Below are 25,694 nucleotides of genomic sequence, written 5' to 3' on the forward strand. Positions count from 1 at the left end.
GCAGGTAATTGGAAACATTTTAGTATACATAGAGATTATTTTTAGGAAAAATTGAAGATTGTAACAATATGTGACATTACAGGATAAGTAGGTACCTATCTTACCACCTTAAACTGCCAGAAAATTCATCTGAAGTTTCGATAGGTACTTTAATTATAATCTTAAAATTTAAACGTGATGTATATTTTTTTTAATTGAAAAATTGGAAATATGCACTTGCCAGTATTTTATGAGTGTCATGATATTATGCTGAAAATTTTGAAGAATTATTCAAACAATAAAATTAAATTTAAAATGATTTTCAAAACATTGAAAAAAAAGACAATTTTTATCGTGCTTGACAAACTCGAAGTCAAACGGCAACTTATTCTCACGATGTTTTAAATCAAAACTTTTTGATAAATTTTTATAATTTTCTAAAAAAAAATTTCCCACGAGTGGGTAAGTACTAATAAACTTCATTGACCATAATTATTAATAATTTGATATAATTCTCGACATGTTTCCTATACTCTGTAAATGACTCAGTCTCCCCATCATGATGAACCTTAATTCAAATCTCACTTCCCTAGTCCACACATTATCTTTACCTACCCAAAAATCGATCTCGCCAACAGGAAGACTCCATCAAAACATGATTATATAAGTGTTTATTTATATCTGTGCTCTGAAGCAGGTAAAATTATAATGTTTAGATAAGCAAATGAAAATAAATTTAAACTACATACTTATATCTACACCCAGACCTATAAAACACCCTGCACATTTCTATACTCTCACATTCGTTTACACATAAGTACTTTACCATTCACCTGTTGAATGTTGCTATAGGTATTCATAGTTCAGTTCAACCTTGAAAACACTTTTGATTTCCTACACGCGGATCTACATACATACATACTCGAACATGTGTATTCTATTTCCATAAAAAGCTCATCGTCGTAAATTAAATTACAATACAATGTGTTTTTTTACACATTTATAAAGCTCGCAGCATCCGATAACCCGGTCACAAATACCTATGCGATCTTATAGTTGCATTACGTAAATATACCTACGAATATAAAATGACCGCATCGAGATTAAAACGCATTGCATGAATTATAGGTATATAAGGCATAAGACACATAAAAGACAAATCAAAAAATACATCAACCATAAAAAATGGATTTGCGTTATAAAAATCCTACATAACGGCTGCCTAGCACCAGCAAAGACCTTAGATAATTTATTCTTTATCAATTGATAATTGTCGTCGAGCGTTTCTGATTCTGATCATTTGAAATTGAAATGGATTTGATTTGAAACCCATTTCATACAAATACGAATGCAATAATAATTGTCATAGGTCCTTAAGTAGGTAACAAATAAAATTGTAATAATAAGCGTCAGCATTGAATAAAAACTTACTCGATGAGGATATGCCAAATGCCAGGTAGCATTGAAAGTAGAACCTGCCAGTAACGTTGTCCTTACGGAACCTACAAATGAAAAAAAAAAGAATCATTAACAGTGCGTAAAGTTAAAACAATCTTAACATACCTACAAAGGTAAACAACACGTACACAGAGTACCTACAGAGATTCGCATAAATGGAATTCTTTATGGTTACGTTTTACTACTCCCTTCTATTTTTTTTTTTTTATTAACCTATTATCACCCAATACGAGTATACCGGTTCTTCGAATCGATCAGTGCGATGTGATTCATACTAACGGTATTCTCATTTATTATCGATTTTGCTCACACAGTTGCATTAATCGAACGATTGGCAATAAAAGCTGAGAAGCAGAAGCAGAAGCTGACGGATCACGCGGAATACACCTAAAAATGCGTTCCGTTTGTGAGTATTTATAAAAGGGGGAAAAATGAAAAAAATGTATATTAGAGGTTAAAATAAACCGTTCGAAGGTCGTCGAATGTGAAACTTGCGTGAAACATTGAAATGCTACGAAGAGAGAAAGGATGTCCTTCTTATGTATCACGATAATAATTGAACGCTTGGCTCCAACTCGAAGAATACCCATATTTTAATGTGGTAATAATAATACCATATCGTCCCATATATTGATACGTAAGTATAGTATAAGCATTATTTTAAAGTTCATGGTTTCCATAATATCTTCGATAAATAACTACAAATGTCTTTTGCCGGTCGTTTCTCCCTAACCGCGACGAAGACGTTCTGCATGAAGATGATCAATATCGCTGTACACTTTTATTATGCTGATACGTGCAGCATAATTAAATATATATTTTTATTATCTTCGAGCAAAGCAAAAAACAATAGGTACTAGATCCACTAGCTATGGTATAGTTAGTTCCTAGACATACAACCGCAGAAATATACGATGCAGATCAAAGTATAGGGGGATTTTGCTTATTATACTAGATATATAGGTATGTGATCAGCCATCAGCATACAGTATTGTTACGTTATAGGTACTCGGTATCTTATATAGTGGATGTCTGCTGCTGAATTATAGCTTTCTGATTTTTTCTCAAGCATTGTCCAGTTTGCAGGTTGAGCTACACTTGAATATGAATTTTTCAAAGCTGTCGAGGATCAGAAGCTACGTACCTACCTAAATTGATTTTATTGCCTTCTGAAGAAAACTCAAAATTCTGAAAAGAAATTAATTTTTTTTTTTGATGCTCCAGTGTAAGGTTGGAGTTGGACAACAATATATCCATATCTTCGTCAATTCTGATACTTACTAAATTTTCAAAAATTCAGCACAAGACAAATATCAATTTGTGGAGCTGGAACTTGATTTTTTTTCAAAAATTTGCAGTTGATACTTTGAAGAAAAGAGCTATACCAGATCCGTCAATAGAAAATTTAAACAGTTTAATAAGCAGAATACTTCTTCCCGCCCCGCGCCCTCCTTCTTCAATCTTCTACTCGTATCTTGATTGAAAAAAGTGCCTGTCTTCCCCTGGCGATACCTATCACCAAGTCTAAATCTCGTGGCCATGTGGGCATTGCCAGTCATCAGACACCCTGTATATGCATAAGCGTAGATACCTTCTTATAGTCATCGATTTCATCATAATTCACGAATCATGATTCATCTTCCTCCAAAATTCAACATTGAAGTAGGTATAAAAATTTCAGCACTCGAATCGCGGTATTTAAAAAACAACAACAAGAGGTGGACACAGAAATCAGGCGTTTAACTACCTACCTATCACCTTATCATTCGTGAAAAAATTCTTTAAATCGTCCTTGTGCTCAAACGTTCGTACATATTTAAAATCGACTGAGGTATGTTCAACTGACACTTGGCTGCATACATAAAGTTCTGGCTGGTGAGAATAATTAAATTGTTTATTTTTAAAACACGACAAGACAAGCCCATTCGAATGTAGGTATTTATTAAAAGAGATTCAAGTACGAGAGAAATTTTACAACTTGCCCACTCTGATTGAACTGAATTACTGAAATTTGACTCTCTGTAAGGGCATCGTGTTTTCTGCCCCAAAGAAGCAAATTTTGGGCTAATGAAGTTGATTTTTCGATTTTTTTTTTGCGAATTTTCGAAAATGATTGGAAAATGCCTTAAGGCTTAAAAAGTTATTTCTAGTATCAATTTGAACCAAAAATGAAGTAAAGTCCTTGATCGATTTTGCTCTTTTTTTTTGCAAATTCTATTTAAGACTGGTAAAATTTGAAGTACCTAAATCTGTTCACAGAATTTTAAAGAAAATAAAAAATAAATCTAATTTTAAGGTTTTTAGGTTATTTTTGCCTGAATTTTTGTATTTTTTTTAAATTGAAGTTTCAAGATAAAAATTCAACGTTTTTATAAAAAAGACAGAAGTTGAAATCTCGCATTAAAAATTTGAAAAAATTCAAGTAACGGCCCTTTTACATTCCCTTTTGAACAAAACTCACTTTCAATATGAAAATCTCAACACCCTAAGAAGCTCAATGGCCTTCAATTTTGATCAAAATTGGAATTGAATTAAAAATTAGCTGCATTTTGGTTTTTATTAATTTCAAAGCAATGAGTTCACATTGTGACTTAATTTTTCTGATACAACCTTTTCATCCTCCCCCTCAACATCACCAAATTGCGCTTTTGAACGCGGTTGATACCTCAAAAAATTATCGTTGGGCAGATTTTTTGAGGGCTCTGAAGTTCAAATATTTTACATGCTCATTTTTTGGGTGCCACACTTTTCCGATTTCCACTAATCCGAAGAGGGCTACGTAGATGATGGCTTTGAATTCTCATAATTTTTTGGAACTTTATTCGACAACATCATTCCTTTTTTCTTTTTTAGCGGAGAAAATCAGGAGTGAAATAATTCAGTGTTGGAATATGAAAATTGTGACGGTAGGGGATGCGCCCACAGCTTCCACCTAAAGGGAAGATGTGTTCCCGCGGAGTGGCAGCACTGACTAAGTAGTGCACTCTGTCGGTTTAGTTCGAGTATAGCCACTCCGCCATTAGAGACGTTACAAACGTTAAGTATTTTTTCACTGGTGTTCCAGTACGGATGCATTTCAGAGCTTCCACTTGCAATCGTCATTGCAAGTGTCTTTTTATAATGATTAGTGTGTCTTTTTGTAATATATCGATTCGGTTTTATATCAGAGATTTATACATTAAAGCATTACACTTCATTTGCGGTCTATGATCATTTATGCGGTGTTTCGTCACCTTTGCTGTTCGATGTACTTTCGTAAGGTCATCAGTAGAGTTTGGGTTCCCTGGGCTTAACTATATGCTGAATAGCACTGGGCTCTCCCTCTGAATACCAAGGAGTGTCCCAGCTATCACATATTTGGCGCCCTAAACGTGGTAAACTGTACCCAGGGCTTTTCAGTGCACTTTTTGTGTCACAAATTAGGGCAAAGTCACGAGGTATCGCGACCTCTAGCCTAACCTCTAGCCTAACCGCTATTACTGCTCTCGAGAGAGGCAAACTGTACCTAGTACAGGCGGAATCGCGTATTCCAACCAGAGTTTTTTACTTATCAGAGTTTTTACAAACCCCAGAATTCCGGTCAAATTTGGTCAACCAGGCGACTACGGCGAAAATTGGTCAACCAGGCGACCACATCGTTCCAATCAGTCAACTTGGCGACTGCAACGTTCGTTAAAAAGGTACAAGAGAGTTTATTTCTCGAAAGAATCGCGAAAAAGTGCCGAAAAATCGCGTTATTAGAGCTTTCGTTCCAAGTTCGACAAGCTTTGGTTTGGAAAAACCGAGCACAGTTGAACAAGCTCGTACCAAAGTTCAAGGTTAAGCGTTGAAAGCTCGTTGCAAGCTTGTACCACGTTACGTACCTAACAGAGACAATACAAAGCTTCGACATGCCGATGCGGTTACCGGAATATTTATCAGAGGAATTTTTGGATCACTTACCTGATCGAATGCGACGATTATTTGAGATGACGGCTGATCGAAATTCTCCGAATCCTGGAATTGACAATGCACGTAGATCCAGCTTTCCATTGGTCAGTCAGGATGCACGTGTTACCGAATTGAGACCTGAAATAAATAACAGAGATTACGATAGCGATGGTTTCCAAAATCAGAGTAATACAAACCATGAAAGCTGTAAAAATCAAAATACTCACAATCAGCAGTTACGACGTTCGAGTAGAAATGCTGCGAAGAATGCTGATATTCAACGCCGGAATCAATTGGGAATTCAAGCCACGCTGAAAATCAAGCCTAAAATGAAGGATCGAAAATTATTGCGCAGATTGCACGAGAATATTTTAGATCAGAGAAGAGAATGGCGCAGTGCTGAAATAAAAATTGATTCGATCGAGTATCAAGAAGCACTCGAAGAAGGCGATTTATTTTTCCTGAATAATGATCAAGATGAGATCGACGCAAGCGGTGCTGATGAAGCGAAAGCTGGAAACGGTGCACAACCGTCAGGTGAAGAAATCCCTGAGGCGTCGATTTTACACTATGAACCTGACTATGAACTTGAAGGTGAACTTTCCCGGTCGGATAAGTACATGAAAAATATAGCAGAGTCCAAAATGGCTCAAATTTGCAATTTTGATCCGGTAAATTTCGATAAAAAAATTGAAATAAAAATTGAAAAAAGGCCAGAAGAATTGTTTCCGAAAACTTTAACAGAGGAGGAACTAATTTTCCATAAATGGGCCTATTCATCTGCTGATAATCACGATAGCAACGATAAAGTTATTGCTCAACGAGTCATTGATTCTGAAAAAGCCATCTCAAAAACCAGAGAGGATGTAGGTAACCTATATCTTGAGCTGCGTGCTCAAATGGCGATTATGAAATCAGAGTTGAAAAGAGAAAGTGATAAAAAAATCGAAAATTTGAAATCAGAGACGAAAGCAATTTTTAAAGCTTACAAAGAAACCACCGATAGAGTACTCACATCTCACGTCCTCATTATGAATAAAATGAAGGAAAGAAATATGTACCAAGGTGGCCTATTATATCAGATGCAATTACAACATGTTGAGTTCATTGAGAATATGGAAGAAGAACGTGCTGCATATTTTGAATGGAAAGATCACGTGGATGGATTTATCGAAAATCTCCACAAACCGGATGAACCTCCCTACCAGCCCCCTGTTGTGCCACCAGTTGTGCACAACGTGAATAGTAATATCGTTGGTAACACCGCCAGTCGCAGCGGTGCAAATACCAGTAAAGGAGCGGGTCTCTTCCGAGGAAGAAGGGACTCAAATGATCGATCTAGATCCCCCGCCCCCTCCAGGGGCAACTCGAATTCGAACAATAACAACTTCGACAACAATAGACATCGCACTCCGAGTAACGGTAACCGAAACAGATCATCTTCGAGAAATTCTAGATCCCGTAGATCGCGTTCGCGAAGTAACACACCGCGACGCGACAGCCGCGACAGCCGAGGCAGCAGCGATCGACGCGAAAGCAGAGACAGCCGCGATAGGCGAGACGGTAACGGTAGCAGTAATCACAGTGATCGTCGTGATCGACGCGACAGCTACAACAGTCGCGATCGCGATAACAGAGATGATCGAAATAATCGTAGTGGCGATGATCGAAGAAATAGCGATTATAATAACAACAGTAATCGCAATTACAATGCCAATAACAACAATGGCAACAGAGATGATCGAAACAGTCGACGAAACGATGATCGAGAGCCCGAAATTGATCCAAGATGGCTTCAGGCTGAGCGTGAGCAGCAAAACCACCCCCCAGAGCGTAGGCTGAATTATCGAATCCAGTTTGGCGGTACCAATACCAACATTAGGCCTGATAGATTGCGCGAATTTGGTGTTAGTTATTCAGAAGAAAATAAGTACCAAGTTTACAACTTTATTCACCGCTTCGAGAGATGGATGCAGCCATATCAGGTATCTCAAAGTCAATATTGCGATGCTCTGATGGTGCTTATCGATGATAAGCTGATACATATGGCACCCTGGAAAGATCTTCAGGAAAACAGCACTGATTATTATCAACTCAGAAAGGATTTCATTGATTGCGCTTGGAGTCCACAGAGGCAGAATGAAGCAAGAAATCACTTCAGGAATATGTCAGTGTGCAAAACGTCATCCACCACTCAGTGCTCTGAGTTAATGATTTGGTTGAAAGTTCTGAAAACCACCAACTCGCCATTCGAAGACATAATAATGATGATTTATTACAAGCTAACACCCAGTCTCAGACCTCGCTTCACTGAGATTGAACTTCAAGATATCAACATTTTTGAGAAAAGGCTGAACGCGATGACTCGAGTGGAGGAGTTTGCTCAGAGACCAGCTGAACCTGAAAGACCTACTCAGGCTCGAAACACTCAACAGAGATCTGAAAATCGTCGAGCGAGTTTTGGTGGCAATGATAGGCGCTCTAATTCGTACAATTCTCGCAACAACAACAGTGAGAGCAAAAATGAGCGCACAACTGATCAGCAGAAAAAATCGTATGACAAGTATAGAAACCAGTCCAAATCAGAGACGATGAAAACTGGTCAGAAAGAGAAGAAAGATGAGCCTAGGTATAAAAAGCCTAACAAAGAAAATGCTCATCAAGTGAATTCAGTCACAGGAAAAGAAGAAACGCAATCAGAGACTGAAGTTTCAGACGAACAGACCCCCCCTACATCACCAGAGGGGCCCATCGACTCAACAGGTATGCCGTCGGGAAACGAGTAGCTGACGCGTGCAATTTAGCACAAGTGGAGAATTTCCATGAGCTACCGCAAGATGAATTTGAGTTAATTGGAGACTCACTCGCTGTATTTTTAGCGAATGTAATACCACGACGAAGGCCTGAAATTTCTCAGCCTTACCTCAAAGAACAACTCAACATCAGTGACCTGTTAAAAGCTGCCAAAGCTGCCAACTTTACGAAGAAAAAAGCTATCGTATCGTTGGCTCAATACGAGCTGAACTACTCTGACATGAGTTCACAAGCTATGAAGAATTATGCATCGCAAATATTAGAGATGTTAAAGAAGAAAGGCTTCACGAAAATTATTCTGTTGTTTCCACTGGTTAAGCCAAAAGTTGCTGCAAGTAATCCAGTATCTCTGGATAGATACTTCGCGTACAGAAGAGCTTTGGAGTCACTGGAAGATGATATTGTCTCATTTTGGTGGACACCTGCTGCTGTATTTTTGGACTTAAAAAGAGACCAGCAAAATCAAGCTATGCGTCAATTCAGAGTGGATGAACATTATAATATGATACCAGTGATGCACAAATTCCATTTAAGCAAGAAAAATGGTAGATATTATCCAAGATTTGCACGCAAAACAGAGCTGATTCAGGAAATGGATAAAATGTACAATTATGATTGGCATAAGAAGACACCTCCTGAAATCATCAATGATCAAGATGGCGCTGAAACTCAGGAGAGCAGAGAAGTTGTAACAGAAGAAGATGGGCTGCAATACGAAATTATCAGAAAAAAGACCCTGATAGAGAAGAAAAAAGCAGAGAATCCTAAAAACATTGAAAAAGAAGTCGCTGATGCTGTTAAAAAAATAGAGAAGCTCAAAAAATTCATCAAACCTCAGACACTCCACAAGCTACTCAACAAGATAGGAATCCCCTCCCCTCCCGGTGAGGAACGAAACTTATCGGAGACGCAAGAAACACCTGTAGGCCCTGCTGGGGCATCAGAGACGATTAAAATTAATGTTAATCACGTAAATGGGGCAACGCATATCCCCGAAGACGCGCAGGGTGCGCAACCGACTCTCGAAAGTTCGTTGAACTCGCTCAGAACACCTGTTACGCCGAAACCACCGCTGCGCAGAGAAGAAATTGAAGCACGAGTCAGAGAACAGATTCTCAGAGAAAAAGATAAATTCGATACATGTGTGGTGCCACTGACGGTAAATGGCACCGCCTATCCGGCGCAACTCGACACGGGTGCCACTCCCAACGTAGTATCAGAGGAAACAGCCAACATCCTACTCAGGGACCACTATGACAATGTTGAGTACATCATGCTGAAAAGACCTATAGTGTGTAACTTGGCAGATGATTCAAAAGTGGAGTCATATCGTTATGTCATTGTGCTGAAGCTCAAATTTGGAGATTGCGAGCTCAAAATTCCATTTTACATCTTGAAGGGATGCAATCAGATATTCATTATTGGCACAAAAACAATGAAAGTGCTTGGAATTAAACCGGATGTGGAAAATCAACAAGCTACCTGCTGCCCCCCAGGAGAGGAGAAAACAGAGACGTTGAAATTTATGTCAGAGCAGGAGTACAGAGAAAAAATTACACTCAGGCGGATCAGAGTAAAGAAAAAGAATGTTGAGCAAATTGATCGTATCTCGAAAAAAGCCAACACTGCGGATAAATACCAGGCAGAAGAGCCTGAGGATGTTGATGATGGACCAGAGATATTTTTGGAAACACTGCGAGCAGATTTGGAGCAAGCTGTTAATGAAGAAACCATTACGAAGAAACAGGCAAAAAAAGCTTTCGACATACTTAAAGAGTTTGCCTGTATATTCAGCAAGTACCCAGGAAAATGGGTAGGACCACCTATGAAGCTGAGATTTAAAGATCCTAAAAACATCAAGAGATTTCATGGTCCTAAGTACACTCCTTCGAATAAGCAGATGCCACTTGTGAGAGAAGCTCTCAGAGTGATGGTTGCAAAAAAGATTGTCGAACCTTCCAGTTCACCATACATCAATGCATTGGTTGTCAATATTAAAAAAAATGGCGACGTGAGATTATGCCTCAATCCAATGGAATTAAATCCAATACTCGAAAATGATTACAATGAGGCTGGATTGCTTGATAGAATTATAACAACAGATGGACGTGCCAAAATTTATTGCTGCCTGGATTTTGTGGCAGGATTTTGGCAGATGGTGTTACATGAAGCATGTAGAAAGTATTGTGCTTTCATTGTTGACGGGGAAGTCCACCAATTTATCAGAGTGCCATATGGATTGAAGGTGTCATCTGCATTGTTTGTGAAAATGATGAACACAATTATGCCAGCAAAAAAAGGCAGAACTAAGTATGTCGACGATGTGCTACTTAAAGCTGCAACTTTCGAAGAGATGATGGAGCTACTTGTTGACACACTCAAGATTATCAGAGATAATGGACTTAGGCTTAATCCAAGGAAGTCAAAGTTTTTCAAGAGTAAAATAAACCATCTGGGATTCCAGCTCCAGCCTGGCAGAATATTGAAGCAGAATAAAAAACTCGAAAAGCTTGATCAATTTAAAGCCAAGCACACCAACAAGAAAGGTGAATTCAAACTCAAAAATGAAAAAGATGTTATGGCATTTTTGGGAATTGTTGGATTTTATAAGCGCTTCATAGCTGATTACCAGCAGTTAGCAGTGCCACTTTATGAAGTCATACGGAAAGAAAACTTCAAGTGGGGAGAAGAGCAGCAGAATGCATTAGAGAAGTTGGAAACTGAGTACCGGAAGAAGTTTGAGCTGGCATCTCCGATCGAGGGGCAAGATTTTTATCTTGAGACCAGTTTTACACATGATGCCATGAACGCTGTAGTTTACCAAAAAGGAGAAGATGGCACTGATCATGTGATTTTATTTGTGAGCAACACATTTAAAGACCATCAGAAGAAGTACACCATAATAGAGAAAGAAATGTACTCGTTGGCGAATGCATTAAAAAAACTCGAAATGTGGCTTCATGGTTACAAAGTGCATATCAGAAAAGATATTATGTCAATTGTGCACAGATTTAATACTTTGGCTCAAATACACCGCAAAGCAGCAGCATGGATCACCCACTTTAATTGCCATGATTTGGTTTATGATTTGCCAAAAAGAGTTGGTAAATGGTGGGAAATGCAGGCACCGGAGCTGACCCTATATGAGACGAACTGGACCAGAATGGTGCCACTTGGCGTTGTTTACAAAGACCTAGTAAAAGAACAGTTGGTAGACTGTCTGAAGAGGCTGGACTTGTACCAAAACAGAGATGAAAATTGGTCCAAGGTCATACGAAGACTTCAAGCTGAAGAACTGGACATGACTTCAAAGCAGAGAAAAGCGAAGAGACAGCTTGAGAAAAAATATGTCATTTTGGAAGAAGAAGAAGGTGTCAGAGTACTTCATCGAATCAGAGAAGATGGCTCAAAAGTGCCATGTATGCCAGATGAGCTGTATAAAGATACCATAATGTACCTACATGAGGAATACGGCCATGTAGGAGCTGCCAAAATTGATGCGATTTTTCGACGCATGTACTATTCGCCGAATGTACCAAAATCTGCCAAATTGGCCACAAGCGAATGCCTCGATTGCAAACATAATAAGAACTTTGGGCAGAAGAAGAAGCTAGAGTATGCTCAAATTGAAGCTTATGGCATAGCAGATGTACTATCAGCTGACTTAATTGGACAAATTGCTAACAAGGCCAGTGATCCAAAATACATGTTAGTTGTGAAATGTGTATTCACTGCCAAAGTTTGGCTAAAAACCCTGATTGTGGCTACAAAAGAAGAGGTTTCAAAAGCGATGAAAGAAATCCTCGAAGAAATCAAGAAACTGGGGCACAAAGTGCGCAAAGTCATTACTGATAATGGTACTCAATTTGTGAGTGATGCTTGGAATGACCTACTCAAATCCTATGGTGTGAAAGTTGGTCACACTACAAAATATAATCCACAATCAAGCTTAGTGGAAAGAACAATGAGGATAATTGGCGATAGACTGAGAGTCAAGATAAATCAGTCAGCAGAGAACTTCGATTATACTCACCATGGCTGGCATAAATATGCCAAACAAGTCGAAAATGAGATTAATAATACGCCAACGGAGTTCGGAGTAAAGCCAAATGAAGCTTGGGGAATCAGAGATGATTTAGCTCAGGATTTGCCAGTGCCAAGTGTTGGCATAAATGCCAAATTTGAGTTGAGAAAGCTACGAGAAGAGCAACGTGCCAATAATGTTCCATCGATAACATCAGAAGAAGCTCTAAAAATAAAAATGGACCCCAAAAAGCTCATTGTTGATAAAAAAGGATTTGTATGGGTAGCAGTAGATGGTGCCTGTTCTCAAAATGGCACTGATGAAGCAATTGCGGGTATCGGAATCAGTTGGACACCCAGTGGAGATTTCAATATTTCCGAACGAGTCGTGCACCCTGATTATAAAAATTCCAACAATTTGGCTGAAATCATTGCGTTGATCAGAGCGATGGAAATTGCCTTAAAAAATGAAGTAGAGAAGCTTAAAGTATTTTCCGATTCCAACTACTTGGTTACAGCTGTCAATCATAACTCGAAAAGATGGATTGAAAATAACTGGAAAAATTCGAACAAAAAACCAGTTCATCATAAAGCAGCTTTCCAGCAGGTCATTGAACTGTCCAAAAAATTCAAGGAGTTCGAGTTAAGACATGTCAGAGCGAGAAAATATGACCATAATAATTTCGTAGCAGACAAGCTGGCCAGAAAAGCAGTCTATACTCAAGAAGTCATTGATGAAAATATTGACAATATGACTGACCAGCAGGCATTGGTGAATTTTATTCGTGAGAAAAGAATGCAACAGAGAATCAACAACGAAGTCGCATTCAACAAGTTACACGGGCCCCCTACTATTTTTGAAAATGGTGAATTGGTCATGTTGACTTCGCATCGCCTGTCATCGTATGAAAAAGGCCTGTCAAAAAAGCTATTTCAAAAACGCTATGGTCCTTATACAGTCGAACAGCACGTTGGTAGCAATTGTTACATGGTCAAAAATGTGGCTGACCCTACTGACGAGCAAATTGTCAACACTCGCCAGATGACGTCATATCTTAACAAAAACCAGCTGGAGGAGTTGAAAAATGATTTGAAGCAGAGATCCAAATTCGATAACAGAGACTTGGTGGAAAAAATCAGAGATTATTCAAAGCAGAAAACCATCGAGCAAACAGAGAAGTTGGAAGAGGAAAGCGAGGACGAGGAGGAGGTCGACGACCCCAGGGATCCAGAGTATTTGCCCAGAGGTTCGCGAAAACAACCTGAAAAAACCCTGGAAAAAATTCGCCAAACTTGCCAATCAGAGATGCCTAAAAAAGAGATTTCAAAGCACAATGTAGAGTTCCGAGAAATAAAGAAGAGACTACGCAGAAAGCTCCCCCCCTCCGAAGAGCAAAAGCTCGAAGATTGCCTTGAACGAACGTTTCCTGATAAGAAAAGATACAAGGAAAGGCGAGAGGCGGCGCGGGAGAGGTATGAAACGCGTTCTAAAGCTAAGCAGGTACCTACCAATCTCGAAAGTTCGAACTTGCATACTCGGAATGCACCGGATGACCTTGGAAATCAGAGAAATAGAAAGCGTAGAAAAACCTTGAATTTTATACAGCTTGAAATGCTTGACGACTTCGAGAGAGCATATTTTGTTCAAGCTTTCAATTGTTATCGTTTCAATGACGAAGTAAGCGAGTTTTGAAGCTTTGAAAACTTTCAAGGCCAACTACTTTTATGTAGACCAGTGTAATTATATTCTAACATCCGAGTGCAACGTTAGAGATAAGATTGTAAATTAGATAACTGTAGCTACATAAAAGTTTATCTCTAAAAACGCCATTTTGTGCAAACTTATCTATTACCAGAACTTTTGATGCACAACAGTTGGAACTTTCATTCTCCAACGTGAAAGCATAGTGAATAGTTCGATTCGTATTACTGTATTGCATTTAGCTTCTAATTAGTGGTACAATTTGGTTATTTTTTACATTGTTGATTTATTTATGAAAAATTGCACTCGGAGCAAATTTTTTTTATGGTCAATTTATGACTGATTTATTTTTAGTGTAGTTTTAGATTAATTTTGACTTAGTTATAGAATTATTTTATTGTAAATACTTTTTTATCATCAAACAGAGAGGTTGAAAGCCGTATGAGCGAGTTCCAGAAATCAGAGAGGCTTGAAACTTCGTTGCAGAAAAATCAGAGAAAATGCGACTCGAAAACGCGCAAAAAGTCAGTTCCGGCCAGCTGTCTGGGAAAATAGCATCGTCCCAGCTGTCAGTGGGAATAACGTAAACATTCCCAGCTGTGTGTGAACATAGCGACGTGTGGCTAGCTGTCTGGGACAGTAACGCGGCTCCAATAAGAAACTACATGAGAGCAGAGTTCGCGAAAACAATTTAGTCAACGGAGTACTTACTATAGTAGAGATGAAATAAAGCAGTTTCCAGCTCCAGTATCGTCTAACTCCAACTTGACGAAAATATCAGCTTGCTGATAACAGAGAAAAATGAAAATTAGATCGAGTATTGAGAAAGAAGCAAACTCAACATGAACTCAACGTGATTCAACGTACCTGTTATTATTCTCGAGTACTGGAGCCTTGTTTTGGAATGGTTCTCAATCATCTCTAATAGATTCTCGCGTAATTACGGATTTCGATTTATTTTTAATGTTGTACTTTCTCTGCTGTTTATGTAAATATTTATGTGTTTGTGAATTTTTGTGACACTTAGCGACTAAGATGTGAATGTAAATAATTTATTTTGAGAAAATGTTCGCATCTAAGGTAATTTTAAGTCGCTGGTGCCGTGAGAACTTAGCAGAGACGTTTTAAAATCAGCAGTTGGAGGCTGAAATTGGATTCTGATGGACCCAGCCAGTTTAACATCTGGAAGCTGCGGGTTCATATGAAGCGGGGCAGATGGGCCCTCCCGTCCGTTGTCCGTTGGCCAGTTTTTGGCTTCAATGTTCCAGCATCTCCGATGTCCACGCTGTTCAAATGGAAGCGGGGCATATGTGATGGTAGGGGATGCGCCCACAGCTTCCACCTAAAGGGAAGATGTGTTCCCGCGGAGTGGCAGCACTGACTAAGTAGTGCACTCTGTCGGTTTAGTTCGAGTATAGCCACTCCGCCATTAGAGACGTTACAAACGTTAAGTATTTTTTCACTGGTGTTCCAGTACGGATGCATTTCAGAGCTTCCACTTGCAATCGTCATTGCAAGTGTCTTTTTATAATGATTAGTGTGTCTTTTTGTAATATATCGATTCGGTTTTATATCAGAGATTTATACATTAAAGCATTACACTTCATTTGCGGTCTATGATCATTTATGCGGTGTTTCGTCACCTTTGCTGTTCGATGTACTTTCGTAAGGTCATCAGTAGAGTTTGGGTTCCCTGGGCTTAACTATATGCTGAATAGCACTGGGCTCTCCCTCTGAATACCAAGGAGTGTCCCAGCTATCACAAAATATTAGTTCTCAAACTTGACTTCAGACTACTGTCCATCAGAGACATTTTTATAAATTTCTAACAATCAAAAGTTACCTACCTATAATAATTTAATAATTATCAGCAGTTCTGTTTTTTTTTTTTTTTTTTTTTTTTTAAATAAAAATTTGATATTTTATCAATTTTGGGCAGCAATGATCAGAAGGTGAAAGAGCAGATGTTGCAGTTAAGCTTGCAATGTTAGCAAAATTAACTTTCAAGTTCGAAAAAAGTTCACCCAAGTTAAAAAATGTTTACCACGAGCCGGAAAAATTATTTGATTAAGATTCTATTATTAATCTACAACCTATACCTATAATTGTTTTTTAAAACTAATGGAATCAATTTTTTTGCTGAATTTTGAAAGATCATGCTAATGCTTGTACGATTGAACCCTCCAAGAAATTGAAGCCAGGAAAATTGTCTCCTCCAGTTCCTCTTTTAAACGAGAAGTTTGCAAAAATACTAAAGCGTTCTCAAGTGGTTACAAATTGGAATTTTTTAATGAATTTTAGCCCATTTTAAGTAAAAAATGAATACTAATCTACTCTTCACTCTTCTCAAACTCCCATGTCCTCCAAATTGTTCAATTTTGAATTAAAAAAAGAAAATTCATCTAATGATTTACCTAGATTAATATAATTTTCTTTTGCTGATAAGAAACCTACTGCACTAAAACAAGAGCTTTATTACCACCAATTCAACCCATTCCTTTGCACCCACTTCACTATAAAAATCCCTTTCTTACTTATCTATTCGACTACAAAACCGGATCTATGTAGGTACAGAAACAAAACATAACACTCAATAGAAAAAGGTAAATACATAATTGATTATCTATAGGTACGAATTGCAGAATCCCCTTCGACCTTTTCCCTTTTTCAGCGATTTGTTCGCTATATACAGAAGGAACATCAAAGATGGGATGCTACAGTATGGTGGTCGCGACCATGAATTATTCATAAAAGAAGAAATTTTTATCAAAAGACAAATACATACCCAACTTACACGTATTTATTCAAATCAACGACGTAAATTCGATAAATATAGGTACCTATATGCTTACATTTTGAAAACTTGTTTCAAAAACACGTGAAACATGATGATAAAAAAAAAACACATGCAAAATACTTGTCACAGATTTCCCTCCTCCTCACCCTTCTAGGTTATCTTTCTGGTGCGTATACTTTATGGTCTTCGAGTAGGCGTTACGCATATTTGAACTAATTTCATTTCTGTGATCTAATTCCTTTCGACATTTTTTTTCGAGGGTTTTTGACATTTCATTGCGAGCTCATTTGCGTGTGTATAATTTTAGGCCGAGGTAGGCATAGGTAAGCTTATACTCTTAGAGAATGTCGAAGAAATACATACAATTCTGCCTGATCGACTGTTGTACCTAACCTACGATGAGATGAACACGTAAATGAAGTAGTTAAATGAAAATCTCCTCGTCACTGTGTAATCAATCCGAGTTGACGGCTCGGGCTCGATCCGATCGACTGCAATCTATGTGATTACTTCACGACCGTATTAAATTAACGCCGTATGATGTTTTGCCCCAAAGGTAATATTTATTATTTTCTATATGTTTCATTATGTATATACCTTGTCCATGATGAATTAACCCATGTGTTTCTATGTACCTAGAATTTCTTCAGGCATCCGCGACCAGTATCTTCTTTGTATATAGAATTGAATTGACCTTATTTATTCGTAATATTATGTGATTGTTTCTTCTTCTCGGCTTTTTATTCTTATTAGACTATTATTTGCCTTATAAGACGAGACGTGTTGGTGAGAATTTCTTTTGATATAAACCTGAGCTGAGCCTATACTATGTAAGCATCTGAATTTTGTAACGATGGCGAAAAATTTATTTAATTAAGTAACTTTTGTATTACAGTGCCATGCATATCTAACCTAACCTATGTTAGTACATAGGTATGTATGATTATTTCCATGATATATTGTGTGCTCGTCTTGGCATTATGGCATTATATTGATGATTTCCGTTTTTAATTTTGATTCCTTGAAATGTTTTAATTTTTTTTACAAGGTTAATGTTTTGTTACATGTACCTACAACTGTGGATCCTCATACTATTCAATTCGTATATGTATTATTTGTATACCTTGCCCTGGTATATCCTACGTAAAATTGGTATAGGTAGGTAAGTTCCTCATCCTCAGTCTCATAAAGAAAGCTCGCATAATTACTCTGCACAATAATGTAGGTAAATACATTCCGGGTACATTATCGCAAGCTCTTAGCGTTTGTCTCATAATACCTATCTAAGAGTTTAAGATGACGACGCGACGTAGGCAGGTACATATCTCTCCCAGTATATTATGTAAGGATATGATGATGGTCGTAAGTGTAAGATATAAAAACCTGCGATTCATTAAAGTACATGTCATCTTTGATACACGATGAGGACTTGCTTTTGGAATTTGTATTGCTTCCGGCTATAATATAAATTACATAATGAGTTAGATGTAGGTACGCGATAATAGTCATTTACCTAATTACCTGGATTGATAAAGGTACCTATAGGTATGAGATGAATACGTACGAATCTGATAAAGAGATGATAAAAATTTATCATTGAATACGAGTCAATGTACCTGCGCACACGTTTCCTGGGGCGTGCTAGCATGAAATCTAACAACTTCGATATGAGATAACGTGGCACCAATAGGTATCAATGGACGACTAAACATTAAACCGAGATTGAGGATTTTGTGCCCAAAAAACACGCGACTTCGATGGCCTCATTTTCTGTCACTTTTTATGACAGAAAAACTTAGAATTTTTTAAATTATTTTCAAAGGTTCTTTCGAAACAAGAATTGAATTTTCCCCTCAATCATAAAATGTGTAAAAGTTTGAGCATCTAGATATAGCTACTATGATTTTGATGGGATGAACTTTCATGTATTGTTGATTTGAAAAATTTGCAGATTTTTTAACCGTGAATAAAATGGAGGCTTCAAAACGTCTAAGAAATCAATTTTCCTAACTCTCCAGAATTCAAGTTTTCAATTCTTTCGACACCACAGCCTTGGTCTGTTTTTAAATCTAACCAAGCTGGATTAGAAGAGCTCATATTAAAACCTTCGTAACCAAAATTTCAGGTTCTAAAATTCCATTTTAGATTTTTTGTAATTCAAAAAAACTGTTTTGAGGGCAATTTTTAAATTTTTCATAAAATACCAACAATTTTTTCTGAGCAAAGTGAACCGCAATGTGAATAATTATTTCAATTCAACTCTTACACGACATCAACACAGTGAGTACCTCTATCTACCTACCAGTTTTGTACTTTTCTGCAGTCTACGGCGAATTTTCAATATTTTCCAGAAATTTCAAATCGCTCTGGAGGGGTCAAAAATGAACTTTAGAAGGTATAACTGTGATCGGTGCTTATTGGGAACCCTCTAGACTATTTTATGTGGTTACTGCTAAATTCCAGGAGACAGTATTGTGTTTCAATATTTCAGAACTTCTGTTCAGTTTCATCATAGGAACATGGGGTGGCTGGTGTAGGGGGTGGGAAGGGTCAAAACACAAAACTAGGTTTATATTCGGACTTGACACCTCCAAAAACTCAACAAAAACGATATATTATCACACGGTATTATTACTTGATATTTCCAGCTTTAGTCAAAATTTTCGTCGTAGGACCAAATTAGGGCATCTGTGATAGGGTTTGGGAGGGCCAGATCACAAAACCAAGTTCACATTCGAATTCAGCACCCTTAAAAACCAAACAAACGATATGTCACACGACAGTACTTGTTATTTGCAGCTTTATTCAAAATTCTCACCCCCCCCCCGTCTATCGTTTAGAAATTTAATAACTTATTACTCCGTTTCTTAGAAATCTATGTAACACTTCGATCCAACCTCGACTGCAAAATTGGTACGAACTCGAATAGGTATTATGTACTTAACTGATTTTACGCAAAATTTATCAAGATCTTGTAAATTTTCTAATTGCATTTTTAGTGTGCGTAGCACACTATTGGTTTCGCTTTGAGAAATTGAAATTTCAATTACAATGAATGTTCTCTTAAGCTATCCAACCGTTTTTCGTACCTATTGGACACCATTTGAGAATCATTAAGGCGGAGGGAATAGATTAATTTTCATTCAATTCGGATGGGTAATTGCTGAGTAATTGCAATTTTAGTTCATTATTTTAATGCATTAAATCCTAAAAAAGGGAAAAGGGGACTTGTAGAACACCTGCCGCTCATTGTACCCTGCTATACCCCCAGTCTATTCCATCACCAGCTGTGTTTCATTGTACCCTGTTACACCCCCGGTCTGTTAGCTGTAAATTCCAAGTGTGAGTGGTTTGGTGGGGCGTTTACCAAACAAATATATTATTTTAATGCCCTATCCCTCGTAGTCAATCGGTGGCTGAATGGATAGGGCATGTAGGTAGGAACAGGAAATTTAGGGACCCAGGTTCGAATCCCCGTGAGGTAAGTAGGTAGGTGACAGATTTTTCGTAGGAAAATTGGATAGGTAAATGCATGTAGTACATGATAATGGGATAAAATAATGCTGAAATTGATTTATGAATTATGATATCATTTGCTAACTAAAAATTAAAAATTCATTTCATTAATTTTTTTTCTACCTGTAGCCATAAGTATAGTAAGAATTACCTTGACATGAATAATTTTTAACTTTTTACTTATAATTTAAAAATTACTTCAAAATGAGTAATTAAACTAATTTTTCCTACAATTGAAACATGTAATTTTTATTATCATGATTTAGTAAAAATTATTAAAACAAAATGATTTTTACTATTGGTACCTATATAGCAAAATTTATTAAAATGATAATTTTTACTATACGATTACAGTAAAAATTATTGAATGGTTGTGCTAAACACCAGTATTTAGTTAAATTTTTTTGTAAAAATTACCCGTATTTTTTTTTCATGTACCTAATTTAGAGGCAATGCAAATTCTTAACATATTTTATAAGATTTAATTCTTAATTTAGAATAAAAAGCTAGTTCTGAAAATTGGTTTGAAAATTTATAAATTTGAAGACAATGGAAATTCTAAAAAAAATAATATGAAAATTTGTATTAGAGACGCTGAGAATTCCAAAAATTGATTAAAAGTTCTGTAAGTTGCAGATAATGTGAACTTGAAAATTATATGAAATAAGTATTGTAATATTTATGAAGAAGATGAGAATTCTGAAAAATTGGAGGCAATGTGAATTCCAAAAATTGAGTAAACGTTTTACAATTTGTGGACAATATGAACTTGAAAATTGAATTTGAAATTTTTTAATTTAAAGACAATAAGAATTCTGAAAAATTATTCAAAATTTGACTATTTAGAGGCAATGTGAATTCTAAAAATTGATTGCAAATTTCCTAACTCAGCAGCAATGCAAAATTCTGAAAATTTATTGAAAACTTTATGAAATTGTAGCGATGGGGAATTTAGGAAATTGATTTGAAATTTTGTAAATTTTAAAACAATGCAAACTATGAAAAACAACTAGAAATTTCTTAATTTAGAAGCAATACAAGCTTATAAATTATTCTGAAATACCTATTGTAATTTGGAAAATATGAAAACACTGAAAAACAATTATTATTTTGAAGCAGTGAGAGTTTCAAAAATTCTCATCACTGTGACATGGTTGATTCACTTATGCACTACCTAGATGTAATAACGGTTATAGCTGTAGAAAAGGCAGCCAGCTACGCACACTTTGCAGCTAAGCTTTGCTTAGCTGTCTAGTTTTCAAAATGTGATAACTCCCTCCCCCCACAGCTCCTTGATGAAAAAATTTCAGGGTGAAAAATATTCCTCTTTAGCTGCTCTACAAACTCTTTTCGAATCTAAACCATTAAAACCTATCACAATGTGCAAAAAAACTGTCCCGAAAAGTCGATTACGCTAATTTTACAAATTTTTTAGTGTTCTTGGGAATAAACTTTCAAAAATGATTTTTTTTTAAAAGACCGTACTTCCCTTTGGTGAGCCCTTACGAAAGTTCCTTTTTTGATGCTCTATAGCTTTTGTTCAAAAATTGTTTTCATATCTGCATAATTTGAAAACTTTTGGCCAAAAAACCAAAATGTGGACCCTTTTGACCTCTCAAAGAGTGATACGATATGCTTAGAGATTTGAGATCAAAAACAAAAAAAATGTTTAAACGATCCTTCATCATTTTAGAAAAGTCCCATCAATTCCGCAATCTTGAAAAAAAAAGAAACAGTAGGTACCTACCAAAAAGTTTCGATTTTGTTCCCTTGGAGGGGTTATAGGGTAAGACTAAGACCGTGATCTGAAAATTTCATCACGAAGGTTTAAGACCATAATTATGTAGGTACTCGTACTTGATAGAGCAATCAATGACATTTTCATTTCCATCATTACCAATCAAATACGACATTTCAATTCACAGTGAATTTCACTCTTACTCTTCAGTCAGGTTGGTCTCGGTATTAGATGCGTGATTCAAGAATTTATGTAGATTTAATGGCTCTCATAAGATACCTCGAGTAGATTACGACGACGAGAAATCACATCGATCATCCTTGGGCACTGATTTTACTATGTTGCGCGCTTCCCAAAGGTGGGCATGAAATATTCATTAATCTTTTGTTAAAATTTCAAGTGCATCTTTTTTTTTATATATACACAGGTAGTTCTCGCGTAATCGTCATCGTAGGTACCTATACTCTCGCTTTTCTTTGGAGTGATTTTTTTTTCATTTCATTTTCAAATTCTGTGGGCGTTTGCTTAAAGGCGTTGTCCTTGCGCATTAATAATAACAGATGCCCGAAGCGGGTAATTATAGCATTGTTTTTGAAGCACGGTGCACTCTGTTACGCCAGCTATCTATAAGTGAAAATGATTTTGAACTTCGAAAGTTGGTTGCTAGTTGGATTGACGAGAGCAATGGAGTAAGCAATGATTCAATTGGAAAGTTGAGAATTTTCTGTCTACGATGTCGAGTTCGATTGTTTATATTAGGATATGTTCAAAGAGCGCACAGGCGCACGTGTGATTTGAATAATTTGACCAAAATAGGAGTTGCGTACGTGTTAATAGGTGTGTTGATTTACCGTCGACGTTTTGTAGTGTGTCGCTTTTAACCTTTTAAAGGATGTGCAGCTTTTAAGGTGGGCTGTGATGCGAGTTGATGTGTTGAATAGAAGATAAGAAAGATATGCATGGACAGGATATGGATATATTCAGTACCTAGCCTCTACTTACCTATGTAAGAACAAGATACCAGATTTGTATTGTTTGCAGTATGTTTATGAAATATTTTATAACGCTATTGCATAAAAGTTTTATCTCGACGAACAATGGAGCAGAAGAGGAATTGTTTTCATTAAATGGTCATCACCATTATAATTTCTCCGCTACAGGTGGTATTGTTTTATTTGCGAGGTTTTAAAAATCTTTTCGAGCTGAGATTTTATGTTGTGGTAATTTAAGCAATCTTCATTTCACCTGCGAAATGTTCATGTTCAGCGAAGAAATTTGTCCAGATTGAAAACTCCTTTCTGTCGATTCAAAACAAAAATTCATCTCCCTAATGAAAAACATCAACCTCACAAACCAAATCTAACCCCCTCCCCTCTACGGGTGTAATAATCTTGTAATTATAAACACCAAAAAAAAAAAAAATTGTATTTTAATTTATTTTTTCAAAAATTTAAAAATCTACTGAAAGCTAAAATTTAAGAATTGATTTTTGAGATAAAACATAGGATAGGTTTAGGTAAACTATCTGTGAAGAAAATTTTGAATGGATGGGCATTGGGATGGGTACCTCGAAACAAGTCATTATTTTGAGGTCCCATTCGAGCGAGGGCCCTGTAACAAGTGCACCCTTTGCATTCCCTTCTGACAAACGTTTGATGGGTCACTCTGCGTAACCACAATCAACTGACAAGCATATCGGAACAATTCACACAAATGGATACCTTCTGCATTTCGAATATCGCACCTAAACACCTGGCATACCTAAGCACGAGCTTTAAATGTCAATTTGATCGTAACGTTATGCTCGACTACGATTGATAATTATACGATTACATTATCGTACTCGTACATTTCTATGGAGGCGACATTAAAATTTATTAGGTATATGTTCCAGGTGAGTAGATCGTGTGATTGATCGTAACGTGTTGTTGAGTCAATTCGGTACCAACATAATGGTAATTTGATCTAGTATATAGGTATATTTTCTCATAATTTTTACTCGATATGCCTATTGCCATACACTTCTGACTTCCATGTGCGGTTCCTATACCTAATACCAATTTCATCATTCAAAATGTCAAATAGCGTTGTTCGCTACCCATTTACATGACCACCCCGAAGTTTAAGCATTCGTCATAGATAGGTAGAGGCATACTCGTATCCCGAAGTGCGCACATTTAAATTCCAAATAGTGAAATTTACTATTTAATGAATATACCTACCTATCTCTACACGATATAATGTAATCTATTATTTCGTTAATTTGGTCGCAGCGGAGATGCAACGTGCCATGCTTAAAGGTGGTATAGCCTATACCATGGTTCACTCCATCAAAGTACAATTCAGTTTTAAAATTCTACATTCTTCGGGTGATCAACCTGCCCGACGGCGATTACAAAGTGTACACGCGCGCGTGTATAGCTTTCAAACCTTATATAATAACCTAACACCTAGTTGCTAACCAAAGGGGTTTACCACTTTTCCCCCTTCTTTTTTTATTAACATTAATCAATCGCCTGGGTATACGGTTGTCATGTGAATTGCCAACATGTTCTCGTGTTCATGTAGTGTGAAAAAATTCAATTTGTAAATTTAAAAACCATTCCCTCTTTAAATAGATATGTACAAGAATGTTTGGCTGGGTTGAAATTCCCTTTACCACCCCCTCACTTGACTTTCGATAGGCTAAAATTGAATGGTTCCATCAGAAAAGGGCCTAACTTCAGTTAGGCCCTTTCATAATAAATCGCAAAAATGGATTCTACAGTGGAAATACCACCTAGCACACTTCGTTACTTAGCTCTACCTATAGTCACGCCTTCAAAACTGAACGTCAAAGTCGGACACCTCCGCCGATTTCTCACCAAATTGTCTCTGAGAGTCTGGTGGTTTGAGTTATTACTATGTTTTGCACTTGGTTTTCATAACTTATCAGTGGTACGCCATTTTTTACAGACAAAAGTAACTTTTTCGTAATTTTTCAGTGGTGCGGAATTTCTTAAGGAAAAAATAAATTTCTACAAAATAGTTGTTGAGAACGTTTAAATGACCTATTTTAACCCAACTTCGTTATAATGTTATAAAATATTGCCTTTTACATGATAAAATTACGCGATTCAGCACATTTTTTCATCGAAAAAGTAGGTTCACAAGAAAGGGCCTAATTGTCCACTTTGTATTTTCAGTGTTTTCTTTGTATTTTATTGCAGAAAAGTAAAAGTAAAGAATGATTTTGAATCTTCAATGTATGCGGAATGAAAAAAAATAATAAGTTGCATGTTATTCTAATATTTTCTATATGATATTCATATTCAAATGTTTAAAATGCGTTTTTCTCGAATCGCCATCTTTTCAGTTAGGCCCTTTTCTGGTGGAACCATTCAATTGTAAGTATCATAATGGCACATATGGAATTGGAAAAATTAAGAGATGGTGAGTAGTTGAGTCAAACATAATATATTTAATAATCTATTCGATAACCAAGATCAATAACAAAGAATCACAACAGAAAATAATAACGAAGATTTCTGGCAACTTTAGAATGTGGCCAAGTATTTTTTATGAAGAGCTGTTACATACAACCTCCCCCCCCGCCGCCCCTCTGTGGAAGAGCCGCGATTTCAAAAAAAAACAGACTGAATAAGTAGGTAGATTTTGAATTGATTTGACGATGACTGAAGAATTCTATAAAATTGGTTGATTTTGATTTTGTAGAAAAATTAGAAAAAAATTCCAGT

The 25,694-nt window shown here is 36.8% G+C and overlaps 1 protein-coding gene across 3 annotated transcripts in view; it reads right to left on the reverse strand.

The window, feature by feature from the left end:
• LOC135836230 (uncharacterized) overlaps positions 1–25,694 on the reverse strand; it is an 80,066-nt gene that overhangs the window by 28,753 nt on the left and 25,619 nt on the right. For all 3 annotated transcript variants that reach the window (XM_065350931.1, XM_065350929.1, XM_065350930.1), the window contains exon 3: positions 1,411–1,481. In XM_065350931.1, the coding sequence (XP_065207003.1) occupies positions 1,411–1,481 (71 nt within the window). The remainder of the gene's footprint in view (positions 1–1,410; positions 1,482–25,694) is intronic.

Source organism: Planococcus citri, chromosome 2 (assembly GCF_950023065.1).
Source record: "Planococcus citri chromosome 2, ihPlaCitr1.1, whole genome shotgun sequence".
In the NCBI taxonomy this organism is placed as follows: domain Eukaryota; kingdom Metazoa; phylum Arthropoda; class Insecta; order Hemiptera; family Pseudococcidae; genus Planococcus; species Planococcus citri.